We start from the raw sequence: 13,644 nt of genomic DNA on the forward strand, positions 1-13,644 counted from the left end.
CAGCACTACTGGCAAAACATTCTGTGGACAGATGAAACCAAAATTGAGTTGTTTGGAAAGAACACACAACGCTATGTGTGGAGAACAAAAGGCACAACACACCGACATCAAAACCTCATCCCAACTGTGAAATATGGTGGAGGGGGCATCATGGTTTGGGGCTGCTTTGCTGCCTCAGGCATTGGACGGATTACTGTCATCGATGGAAAAATGAATTCCAAAGTTTATCAAGACATTTTGCAGGAAAACTTAAGACCATCTGTCCGCCAACTGAAGCTTAACAGAGGATGGACGATGCAACAGGACAGCGACCCAAAGCAAACTGAACTGAAACACTTTTGTAAAGAGGAATGGTCCAAAATTTCTCCTGACCGTTGTGCAGGTCTGATCTGCAACTATAGGAAACGTTTGGTTGAGGTTATTGCTGCCAAAGGAGGGTCAACCAGTTATTAAACCCAAAGGTTCACATACTTTTTCCACCCTGCACTATGAATGTTTACATGTTGTGTTCAATAAAAACATGAAAACGTATAATGTTTGTGCGGTATTAGTTTAAGCAGACTGTGTTTCTCTATTGTTGTGACTTAGATGAAGATCAGAACACATTTTATGACCAATTTATGAAGAAATCCAAGTAAGCCCAAAGGGTTCACATACTTTTTCTTTCAACTGTATTTAGAAGAGTTTGACATATTTTTCAGTTTTGAGGTGACCATTGTTCAGCAGAGGGGTGCAAGTTATTAGGCTCTGTGAAGCTACATTTGACCTGCAACATGTGTTATGTAATGAGTGAGCAGGAACTGTGCTAATGCCAGTTCTGAGATCAGTCTCTTCTTGCTCATTTTGGGTCGCATAAGTCAGGGTGTATGATTTATGCATATTAAGACTAAGAAATGTGTAAAATAAAAAACTGAAATAATTTAGTTTAGTTAACTTAAAAATGCAATTTTGGTGTAGTTAAAATGTAAATGTAAAATGTAAATGTAGCTATTTTAGTTCTGTCTACTTAATTTCATAAAACGGATAAATTAACTATTTAAGTCGCACTTGCTAAGATTGGTAAGAAAGTTCTGCTTACTTAAACCAAGGACCTCTAACTGTCCCTTTAAGTCCTTTTCACTAACTTAGTTCAATGTGCAGTTGCATATTTATATGCACAAAAAAGTGCCAAAACCGTTTACTTGCCTAACAATAGTTTTTATATAAGTTGCTTGCAATGTTTAATCAGAATTCACACCTGACTTTTGGCTCTGACAGCTGAACTCATTATTAAATATGGTTAGATATTATGGCTGTCTTTATCTTGTTATATTGATAGTCTAGCATTAGGTGGTTATAGGGCCAGGAATCCGCCTTGGTCAATTTTTGACATTTAAGTAGCTTTTTATTGTTACATTTTTATTGATAAGTTTCCCCAAACTGCTTTCTGAACTGTGCTCTGAGCTTTTGAACTTACCATTTATTTTTGCATCTTATCTTATCTAACCGCTAATATGGCATCCGTGATTTTATCTCAATGCAACCTCTATGAACACCTCAGAAACAGTCCTGGAAACCACCCACAAAACCCTGTGGCATGACAAGTTGTGCATTATTTTTTCAAAAAAGTATAAGATCTAGTTTGTGTTTATCCTTTTTCTGTGCACTATTATGCATTTTTTTTAATGACGATAAACACATTATACACTTTTAGTCCAATGTGTTATCAGTTAAGAGCTGTAAGCATCTTCACGCTGAGAGTTCATTAGAGAGCTTGTTTAAATGAATGTACTCCGCAATCACAGTTTCTGTAGTCAGTGTTTACAGACCCATCAGAGCAGCTGGACAGAGTTTAAGATGCGCTCTGGATGCCTTATAAGAGCTGTTATTTAAAGCATGCCATGCGTCTGAGTTTACTTCAAATGCATCACTTATGTTCAGTGAAAGGTCTATGTTCTCCGTTTAGTAAACACTTTCTGTACATTAATATGTGGTTTGTTAAAAAGCGGCTGGAAGTTGAGCTGTAAATGATTGCTGCTGATAATGCATGCTTCTGTTCTGCATCCTGCATGTGGTAGAGATAGAATCACTGATGTACAGGAAGTTCTCATGGGGTTTGTCTTTCGAATGCTTTATGACATTAATCGTGAGGTCACTGGGTGTCAAGCATTAGAATGGTCAACTAGTTTTGGGAGGTTTTTCTGTAGAGCAGTGTTGCACTTTTTCCTCCTCTTTTGGACTTTATGATGTTAATATGATGTTATTTCTATTTATTACACGGCTCGTTGGAATGCTTCATTCTGATTGGCAAGTCGCAACATTTGCAGGTGCGTTATTACCAGAACTACCCCTCAAAGCACATATCACTCGGTAATCTAGATGCGGCAAATCATTTTGACAGGTTTTTTCGACAAATTAAATGTAAATATATCTTCCCTCAGGTCATCGTACTTTCCAGGTGGCCCCCTGTGAAGAGTCTGACCCGTCTGCTTTAGATACTCCAGAAACCCATTCACATCTTCAGTTTCATGTTCTTGTTTGTTTGTTGGGTTTCTTTATGCCTTGTCCCTTCTGGATGTGCAGCGGAGCTTTTGAGGCTCTGTCATGTGTATTGGCTCGGCCACCAGCGCTTGAACCTGGTCGTTCTGTATTCCCACTTGCCTTGAACTGTTTCCACGGTGTGGCATCTGCCGGCTTGTGTTTGTGAATGTTGTTAGCACGGGCCCACCTTGTCATTTTGAGTACTTCTGGATGAAGATAATAGTAAAGCAAGTACACAGCAAAACAGTATTTATTGTTATTAATATTATGGTTAGTAATACAACCTGATGTAACAGTTGTTTAAGAAAATAACATTTGTTATGGGCATGTTTTAGGGTCATAACAAATGCAAATCTCTGGTAAAGATCATTTTTCCTTAATACCTGTATTGTGGTGCTGGGTGTAGCATTAACTGTTACCATAAATGTCGTGATCTCATACCCAGGTATTGTCAAATCAATCATTCACTACCATGCTATAAATCACACTTACAGCAACCATAGTATATCACTTACACTGTATAAAACTTGTTATCCATAATATCGTTAAATCATATTAATAAAAATGGCAGCCCAATCATTCTGCCAAACGTGAAACTATACTTCTACTCAAATAAAACTTTGGTTTATTTTCTTATGTCCTATTCCCTTACATAATAACATGCATATCCTTAAGATGAATAATGTTAATGCTCATATAAAGCTTCATAATATGGTGATGGTGCGTAAAACCGCACGTAACGTTCTGTTTTCGTTTAGACAAACTGATGACAATGCATTTTGATGCACTATGTATCATAAAGATATTCGTTTGCACTGTCTTTTATATTTTTTTACTTTGTCTAAAACCCAGACGTCACTGTCCTTTTTGACACAGCCGTCCAATCACAGTGGTGAACGCCAGGAAAAACACATTGACCAACCATCACACACAACAATGGAGAAGTTAATATTAATGGTTACTGCACTTTCATATTTAGTGGTAAACTAACTAAACTACCTCAAAATTTGCCTAACTGTTGCGGATATTCTAAATCACAGCAACCAACGCATCTCCGGAATAACGCGCAGTGCCTCCAAAGCGTTCTCAGGCGCCACCAGCTGGTCGTGATCCGAAGAACACCATGTATTATTATTTTAGATTGCTAAAACGCTTTGGTGGACACAGTTTAATTGATGCATTTATTAGTAAGCATAAAGCCTATGAGTCTCTTATGCATTTATGCAAAATATTGTTGCCAAACCAGAGAATGATGTCCGGAGGAATCCAGCATTCCTAGATACGTAATTTGCGTAGCTGTAATTCATAGGCGGGGATTATGCCAATTGTCAATGAGCGTGCATTGGAATTCATTAACACACACATTTGATCAAATCCGACGTGTGCGAAGTAATGGTGAAACCGGAGGAGAGTTTTCGGGAAGGTCCGTTTTACGCGTAAATTACTCGGAATTTACACATATATTTATGAATGTTGCATGAATGAGGTTAAATCTCTTCGTTTCCCGATAACGTTTTCTCTTAGCGTGCTACGAAAACTCGTATATCTTACAGGTATACATTTCTACACGTGTTTCCCGAACTATACCATAGGAGGTTCCTATACGTGCCAAGTTAACAGGTGCTGTCCATGGCGGTGGTGCTGAATTAATGGACATCGATCGCTCGACAATGAATGATTCACTCTATACAGGAACAGCTTTATGTGAGATAGCGGCGTTCTTCATTAAATAAGCAGTTTAGAAATAGTTGAGGTTGCATTTAGTAGGTCTCAATAGGATCAAATTACAAACTAGATGCATTTTATTTCATTGTGAAATGAGTGCGAACCCGCAATCTAATGCCCAAATGTCTCAACAGGATACACTAACTGTCTGGCAGTATGGTCATTTATATCAAAGTTCTCAAACTTTTGGTCATAAGGAGGATCACGCAAAGCCTCTTGCTGTTTCGGTGCATTACAAATTCCAGCAACTAACAATAAGACTTGTATAGTTCACACGTTTTTGGTACATGCACACTGGATGCGCAAGTGGCGCGTTTACACTATCAAGAGGAATAATATAAACAAGAATGCCAAAACACGTTTGTTACATAGTCATGTTATACAATCATTACATACCACCAGAAAATACACATTCTATTCATATAAATAGATAGTCTATGTGGAAATCGATTTTTTTCTTCACCGTTATTTCTAAGCCTTAACTGGAGGAAAATGAAGTGAATCACAAACAACAGCTTTCCTGTGACTCACTGGTTAGAAAGTGCCACTAGCAATGCCAAAGTCTTGGGTTAGATCCCAGGGGAATGCACACACTAAAAAATTATATGCCAAGTATATTTAGTTTTGGTATACTAAAGTGTACTTATAATCAGACTAATGATCACTATACTTTAAGTATGTTAATGATTAGTTAACTTAAAGAGTGCTATTTTGGGAATACTGATTTTGTACTAAATATATTTAAGTTTAATTTTAAGCACAATTTCAAGTGTATTTAGTGTACTTTCATGTGCTTAAGTGGAACCACTTCAAGTATGTTTAGCAAATTTTAAGCATATACCTTTATATACAAATGAATTATGTGCTTGATTAGTGAAATTAAAGTGTGTTAAAAGTACATTACAAGTGCATTATGAGTTTGTTTCAAATGTGCAATCAATATACCATAGATATGTTTGTTTTACAGTAATAGTATACTGTATGATTGTAATATTTAAATACTAAAAATTGCACAATGTAATCAAAAACAACAGTTTATTACTTAGCTATAGTATGATTTACAATATACCTGTAACATATTACATCATATTAGACAATATATATATTTAATGTTATAAGTATACTAAAGGCTAAACCATATAGTCAGAGACAAAATATTTAATACAATGAAATGTAAGTCTTTTATCCAAGGCGACTTACAGAGAGTTCAGGGAGTTCTGCTTTGATACAATACTAATAAAGCGCTATAAAAATTAATCTGACTTCACTATATAATTAGATATTACATATAAATTCGTTGTAAAACGTAGTGTTATATATTTTGTTGGTGAATACTGTTATCTCATAGTTAGAAATGAGAAATTGTATACAAATGTACGTTATCCCCCTTATCTTCCGGTAATGAACACCTTTCACACAAGTAATAGACTCCGGTGTGAAACAAAACTTCGTCACTGCTTTTGTGGTTCCGTCCGAGAATTGGTTCCGGCGCTGTGAATGAGCTGAAACGCCAATCAAGGGTTCCAGGTGTGTGATTAATGTGCATATAGAGAACGTGTTTATAAAGACGCTCACCTTCATCGTGGATTCATTTTACATCTATCTTTCCCTATTTTCCCAAAGTTGTTGACATTTTAAAATGCTTTTGTTCCTTTTATTGGTGGGATGTGTTTGTCAAGGTAGGTTACAATAACCATGAAGAGTCCCATTTACACACTTAAATAGTGTTTTAATGAATAGATTCCGTTGCAGGATTTAAGATGTATTGTTTTTATATATTTATGTAGTGTGGGGGGGACCTTTGGAAAAACAGAAGACCTCTGAAATCCAGTATGATGAAGGTAAATTAAGTCTTTTATTGACAAACTGCAATATTGTGCAACAGCTTGATAGAGATTGTGTGTTATTCTCAGGATACATTAACTCGCTGAGTGAAAAACGTCCATTGCCAACAAATGGTGAAGTAGCGCTGGGTAAATCATAAATAATCTTCTAGTTTTATATCATATCAACCCATAAATGCATTTAGTCAATTTTGTATTTGCCTTTTTATTCCACAGCGGATGTGGAAGATGATGCTGTTCAGGAGGGGGATATCCTGATGCCTGTGAGCTCAAATTGTGTTTTTATATTTGTAATAATCTCACATTCTTCATCTGACTTGATAGCCTATAACACCCTGTTGAAAAAAGTTTATTCTGGTTAGGTATGTTTTGAAGCTTGGTAGCTGGTTTAAGCTGGTCCCTAAACCAGGGCTCTGTATTAATATTCTAGCAAATCTGTAAAACACTGGTGCCTAACTACTCCACAAGCTGTCCACTTTTATTCTGCTGCTTTTAAAAGATGAATGTATTTTCTTTAGCGTGACAGAAATGCAGTGAGTACACTGTGGCAAAAAATGGGTCAGAATGTGGAAGTGCCGTATGAAATCGATTTAGATCTTGGTGAGTTTTTTTTTTTTTTTGAACGTTTGATGTAATTTTGGCGTTGAATGTCTTTCTCTTGTTGTGTTTCAATGCAGATATTCATCCTGAATCTAGAGTGTCTCTCTATACATTTCATGTTCTGACCCGAATGTTTTTTTTCACATGTCAATGCACTTTATTAAAAAAGGGTTTGTGTGTTTACTGTGTGCGTATGTGTGGTGTCAGAGGACCGGATTCAAGACATAACTGATGCTTTAGCAATGATCAGTGACAAGACGTGCATCACGTTTCATCAGCATACATATGAAACAGACTACATGTACTTCTCTTACGGTGAAGGGTAAGTTATAATCTCGGCCTACACTATAATAGACTTTCATGTATTTAACCAAAGGAGCTTATTACTTTTTTTTTTTTTTGAGTCCGCAAAGTTTTAGATATATTATATTTTTGCTATTGTTTTCATTGACTTGTGATGTGAGGCCATGTATGGCGTTCCATACTCTGAATTTGGGCTCCGCATTAAACCCATCCAAGTGCTCACACACCGAACTGAGTAACACACAAACACCCAGATCAGTGAGCAGCCCATCCTGCAGCGCCCGGGGAGCAGTTGGGGGGAACAGTGCCTCGCTCAAGGGTCTCGCCTTAGCACTGCTGTGTTGAGAGAGGTCCAATGCAGCTCAATACATCTCATCTATAATTGTCACAGAGTTTTATCTGACAATTTCTCAATCCTTTTCTTTTTCTAAAGGTGTGCGTCTTCCGTTGGCTGTGTGGGGGGTGAACAGCGTATTGTGATTGGGCATAAGTGTTCTGTTGGAAACATCTGCCACGAGATCCTTCATGCTCTCGGCCTGTACCACGAGCATTCACGAATCGATCGTGACCAATATATTACTATAATTTCTGAAAACATTAAATCTGGTATGGCTCATGAGGAATTCCTTCAATTCAACATAAACATAAAAAATGATTGATGGTTTAATGTTTCCAGTTATATGATCTTACTCGATTCTAAGATGATTATTTTTAGCTGGTTATCCATTCCGTTCTCTTTAAGGGCTTATTGTCAAATTTTATTTGCGATTGTTAGCATAGTGTTTGATTTAAAGCTTGACGCTGTGACGGATTTTCATTCACGTCATCCTGAAAAAGTGTCTGACTTTCCAAACATGTGTAATTATAAGGGACTTGATTGTAAGTTCTATGACACTTTTATTCAGGGATGGAAAAAAATTTTCTGGCGAAAGATGGAAACACTCTTGGCCTTCAGTATGACCTGGAATCTATCTTGCATTATGGAAAGTAAGGTTGCTCTTAAATGGTTTATATGGTTGCTGGGTAAGATGTGGTTTCATTAGTGTTCTTTTTTTGTAGCAATTATTTCTCAAGCAATGGAGGACCTACAATTGTGTCCAAAGACAACACTGTGACGATCGGCCAGAGAACAAGGTTGACTGCGCTGGATGTGCAGAAAATCCGGAAGCTGTATCAATGTGGTATGTCAATACACTTCATCCTGTGGCTCAGTTGTTATTTATAAGAAATGAGCAAGAAAATCACTTATAGATTAGATTTCATATACATTTATTGTAGATTTAAGAGAATCCAGTCGGAATCAAAAAGTTTTTTGTATATAGATTATGTATGTTTTCAGTTTCATGGTATACACAATTTATTTCTTGTATATCAAATTAAGTAAAGTGTAGTTTAAAAAGTCATTCTCGGTCTGTCACACACGACTATGACCTGGTCTACAGCTGATGAAAAGAAACCACTGACTGATCATTAGTTCTTATTGTAGTGTAACATTACTTGTCATTGGGAGTTTAACAAGGCAGGAGCACTTTCTGACAAACTTCTCAACTTTCTTTCTTCCCTTCAGTGAGAAGATAAGGGAAAAGTGACACTGACACACCGAACCATCATCTTGGATAGGATACTTTTTGGTGCAGGATGTTTGAGGATAGGATGAGAAATAAAAAAAATTGGGAAGCAAATAGTGTCGTCTGTTTGTCTTCACTTTGTCACGTTTCATTTTGTCCAGTAGGTGGCGATCATTGTGCATTTTTCTTTGCCTTTGTGGGGATGTTTTAAAAGAACTGAAACGATGTGAAGCGCTAAAATGTAATGGTTTATGTGCTTAATGGTACATTATAGTCGTTTTTGAGGTTTATGAAGTTAATTATATTATATATAAAATAATTCAACTAGCATTAAGTCGCATGTGCTTCGTTTTTTTTCCCTCGTTTTTTTTATAAAGCGCATAATCATAAAATACATTTTATTTGTTGCTTCGGAAATGTTATCCCATATGCCTATAGAAGACTTCATAGGCTTGAATAAACCTTGAAGTAAACGCTTAACAGGAAGCAAAACAAAGTGAAATCTCTGCAGGAATACAGTTTCACTTGCTCGGGTGCTCTGGATCTAGAGATGGGTCTTCTAAACTTTGTTGAAACGTTGGTACTTTTAAGTGGCTGACAGTTATAAAAAAACTGAGATGATGAGAGGGATGCATTTGCTGCCTGACGTCATGCGACACAAGGGTCCGACAGGTGACGTCACGGAGGAGGGACACTGAGAGATGCGCTGATTAAGATCAGATTCAGTTCATTCTATCAACTGATGCGCACAGTTGTGAGATCGCAGAGGATGAGACATTTACATTTATTCATTTAGCAGACGCCTTTATCCAAAGCGGCTTGATGTAAACCATGGAAGCAACTGGAACAAAAATCGCAAGACCGTACAACCGTCTGGACAGTACAGTGAATGGATGTATAATCGAGTAAAATATTGTAAAATCCTCGGATTTTCCTATCGTTGAAAATGATTTAAATAGACTTTCAAATTCCAGAAAACTGGACCTTACCTTTAAGAAAGTTTTTCATCTTTGAGTTTCTTTCGTGGAGCTTATGTCCTGGTATTGTGTTTGGGGGAAAAAGTGTAGTTTTGGATTGAAGTGGAAGAAATCCGGAGATGCCAAAGCTTTTTACGCATTTGTGAGAGCGCATTTTGGAGGGGATCAAATCACTTGAACTCTGTTTTGAAACACTTTAACATATTTCACGTTGTCAGCATTTTGTTTTTGTATTCTAGTATTGAATTTAATATATGTTGACGCTTCTGTGCCCATGTGCATCTCAATAAGAGACGAGACAAGATTACGCGCTGAACTGACCTAATGTAAGTAAAACGGGTTGTTCTTATTCCGTAATATTTTAATGCAGTTTTCTTAATTAAACAAATTCTTACCTTATTACAGAACCAGTATAAGAAGTATAGAAATTGCGTTTTTTTTTTTAACTTTCTCCATTTTAATTGGACTTTGGACATACTGATTGGACTTCTGGTAAGGTGCTCTTTTGTTGTTGTTTTATCTTGAGAAGCACTTGGAGAATGCCATGCTGTGCCATAAAGAGCCTTTTTATTCATTACAGTTTTAGTGGTTTTCTGAAACGAGGAATGTTTTTGGAAGGATTAAGCTAGCTGACATCGAGTCATAAATCTGCATGAGCCTTTCACAAGTTAAACCTGAAACCTGGACTGAAAATGACTGCAATTCCAGACGTTTCGTGTCGTTCAGAGACCGGCATTGAAATATGCAACCAGAGCTCTCCACACTATTCCCCTGAAGCCACCGCTGCGTTTGCCACAGCCATGATGCTAGTAATCCTCTTCACCATCTTTGGAAACATTCTGGTAATCATCGCCGTTCTGACGTGCCATTCTCTGCGAGGGCCGCAGAATCTTTTCCTGGTCTCACTGGCCGCAGCAGACATTCTGGTGGCCACATTAATCATCCCGTTTACCCTAGCCAAAGAACTCATGGACTACTGGTACTTCACATCGGTTTGGTGCGAGATCATCTTGGCGCTCGATGTGCTCTTCTGTACCTCCTCCATCATACACCTGTGTGCCATCAGCCTGGACCGATACCTTTCTGTCTCCCAGCCGATCCTGTACGGCACCCAGCGGACTCCTCGCAAGATCAAAGGGGCAATTCTGGTGGTGTGGCTCATCTCTGCTGTCATCTCATTCCCCCCTCTTATCTCCATGAACAAAACTCAGGAGCCCGAGGGAGGGGATGGCCCACAATGTGAACTGAATAATGAGCCGTGGTACATCCTCTACTCCTCCATCGGGTCCTTCTTCGCTCCCTGCCTCATCATGATCCTGGTGTATGTTCGCATCTACCAGATCGCCAAGAAGCACACGCAATGTCCTCCAGGAGAGCCCAGGAAGGATGGAGCGGGTGCCATCCCACAGGCAGCAGTCCAAAGAGGCTCACTAGACAACGGCAAAGCACAGGGAGGTGTCAATCTTGTGAATGCCTCCATTCTGGCTCCCTCGTCCTCCGTTCAGCCTGCTCTCAGAACCGAAACGGTTACATACCAGCCGCATCTACCCGCCGTCGAAACCCAGCAGCAGATGAAACCCCCGAAGAAGAAAAGGGGCAACAACAATGAGGACAGTTCAAGTTCTGGCTCAGATGAAGAGGTTGAGAGGAGACACGATGCCAACGGGACGACCTCCAATGTGGGGACGCTGGATCCCGGCCACCAAACTTCCCCAGTCCTGACGTACAGGAACGTAATCGCTACATCAAAGGGGATCCAGTTGGCATCTCCAAACATCCAGCAGACACCCGCCGGGACGCCAAACACAAGGAAAAAAGCCATGATCAACCGAGAGAAGCGCTTCACCTTTGTTCTGGCGGTTGTTATTGGAGTTTTCGTAATCTGCTGGTTTCCATTTTTTTTCACCTACAGCTTGACGGCCGTTTGTCCGAAGGCCTGTAAGGTGCCCGAACCACTGTTTAAATTCTTCTTCTGGATTGGCTACTGTAACAGCGCCCTGAATCCGTTAATCTATACCATCTTTAACAGGGACTTTCGGAAAGCATTCAAAAAGATTTTGTGCAAAAAGTGTAATGTTTTTTCCTTTTTAAGAAATCAATCCTTCACTATAGAGCAGTGATTCTTCTGAACGTGAAAATGTGTCAGTCATCCCCCCAAAAAAATGTGTCATAAAGAAATGGAAGGCCCAAGCATCCCCACTTGTGTCCAGATATCCAAAATAAAATTGTAAATAACAGTAATGACTTTAGAAAGTGGATTTTGAAAACTGATTTTGGGTTTAAATACAGCCTGGTTGTGGTGTGGACAGAGTTCAGAACATTCAAAGGAAATGTACAGATTTGATTATTCTTTTACTTTTCTGGATTGTTCTCATCTTTATGAGATTCTTTCGAAGTTTCTTAACTGATCATTTTCCTTTTGCATCGTATCAAAGAAGCTCTAAAGTCTCTGTATTTTAGCGTTGCACTTTCAAAGACAATGCGACTCTTTTCTTGAGACACCTTTGGCTGTGGCGCACTGCGAGATCATAGAGCGGCATGACAGAAGATTTCAGAAAGCTTCTCTTCATCTCTGGGGGAGCGCCGGGAGCTCTTAAAGCCCGAGAGGAGAACTTCTATCTCATGGGTGGATAGAAGAAAGGACATGTATAAATGTATAGGTTTAAAATACAGTTTGAACATTCTCTGCTTGGATTAAAAGCATGGCCTTATCTCTGCCTGTTTCAGTTGTTTTTTCTGCTTGCAGATTTCAGTAATGAGCGTCAGATTTCCTGAAATCCAGACAAGAGAGAAGTCTGCTTAGTCTCTTATGACTTAATTTGACTGGTTCTGATTGAGGCAAATGGACTTTAGGTCTGGAGCGTGACTGTCAGAACCCCTCGTGGTGTAAAAAGAAGAGAGGGCAATAATATAAATGAATTATGCACTGATTAATGCCTCTTGATTAAATTTTATTACTTTATTGCTGTCGCAGGAATACTTGTGTACTTTGAGTTAAATTCTAAATGGTGTGTGTGTGTGCAATGTGCATGTGAGTGAGAGAGCAGATAATTGGCACTAGCCATGTACATATATACACACATTTACATTTACATTTACGCATTTGGCAGATGCTTTTATCCAAAGCAACTTACATTGCTTTATCCTATACATTTTACATAGGTATTTGCAATCCCCTGGGATCGAACCCACAACCTTGCATTGTTAACGCAATGCTCTTAACACTGAGCTACAGGAAAAATGTACCAGCATGCCTTTACCTACAAAAGTGCTTTTTGATTTTTTTTCTCTATTTCGTGTCCTATTAAAATGAATTGTTGCCATATGCCAGATGTGTTTGTACAAATAAATGTACTTTAAGTCATCCAGTATTTTGTCTTAATTCTGGTTATTTTAAGATATTTATTATGATCTGTTAATTATGTTGCCCAGGATTATACTGGGATTGCAGTTCATGTTACGACGACCCGTATACAACATTTTATCTAACCGTAACTTAATATTTTCTTACTTTTACTGTATTTTTAGTTAAAGGAACAGTTCAACCAAAAAGAAAAATTCTGTCTTCATATACTCTGAAGTTCTGATGAGCACAGAGAAAGATATTTGGAAGAATGCTTGTAACCAAACAGTTCTTGGTCATCATTGACTACCATAGTAGAACATTTACTTTATACATTTCTTCATAGTGTTAAACACAAAGAAGATATTTTGAAGAATGTAGGAAAGCACACAGTTCTGGGGCATTGTCTTTTTTTCCTACTATAGTCAATGGTGCCAAAGTATATAGTTTGGTTATACGCATTCTTCTAAATATCTTTCTCTGTGTTCATCAGAACAAAGAAATTGATAAAAATTTGAAACAACTCGGGGGTGTGTAAATGGCTCAGGAAGCAGGGGTCAACTTAAAAAAAGGAGATTTTTAAGCCTTATATCTGTGCTGAGCTGTCTACTGCTTGAGTCCTTTTGTCTGAAAAGTTTTGTGTTGATATTACATTATTAAATATGGTAAGATTTCACTTATCAGAATCACCACTAATTTGTAATCTTATCTTGTAGCTTCTCGACTAGAGACGTTCCTTCATGCAATTTATTACCATTTGCACT

General features: G+C 38.2%; 2 protein-coding genes across 3 annotated transcripts; both read left to right on the forward strand.

Annotated features, from left to right (window-relative positions):
* The first annotated feature begins 5,747 nt into the window (after positions 1-5,747).
* LOC130411723 (hatching enzyme 1.2-like) lies at positions 5,748-8,663 on the forward strand. 2 transcript variants are annotated; one of them, XM_056736548.1, is made up of 11 exons: positions 5,748-5,772; positions 5,869-5,924; positions 6,033-6,086; positions 6,159-6,218; positions 6,306-6,352; positions 6,608-6,689; positions 6,897-7,011; positions 7,426-7,598; positions 7,898-7,979; positions 8,052-8,173; positions 8,560-8,663. In XM_056736548.1, the coding sequence occupies exons 2-11, from the start codon at positions 5,885-5,887 to the stop codon at positions 8,568-8,570; spliced, it is 786 nt and encodes a 261-aa protein (XP_056592526.1). In that variant the 5' UTR covers positions 5,748-5,772; positions 5,869-5,884; the 3' UTR covers positions 8,571-8,663. The 2 variants fall into 2 exon arrangements, with proteins under 2 accessions (XP_056592526.1, XP_056592525.1); XM_056736547.1 differs by having other exon boundaries at positions 5,760-5,924.
* Positions 8,664-9,329: 666 nt separating this feature from the next.
* LOC130411724 (alpha-2B adrenergic receptor-like) lies at positions 9,330-12,851 on the forward strand. Its single transcript, XM_056736549.1, has one exon. It carries the CDS (start codon positions 10,230-10,232, stop codon positions 11,655-11,657), a length of 1,428 nt encoding a protein of 475 aa, XP_056592527.1. The 5' UTR covers positions 9,330-10,229; the 3' UTR covers positions 11,658-12,851.
* The last annotated feature ends 793 nt before the right edge of the window (positions 12,852-13,644 follow it).

Source organism: Triplophysa dalaica, chromosome 22, assembly GCF_015846415.1.
Source record: "Triplophysa dalaica isolate WHDGS20190420 chromosome 22, ASM1584641v1, whole genome shotgun sequence".
Taxonomy (NCBI): Eukaryota; Metazoa; Chordata; class Actinopteri; order Cypriniformes; family Nemacheilidae; genus Triplophysa; species Triplophysa dalaica.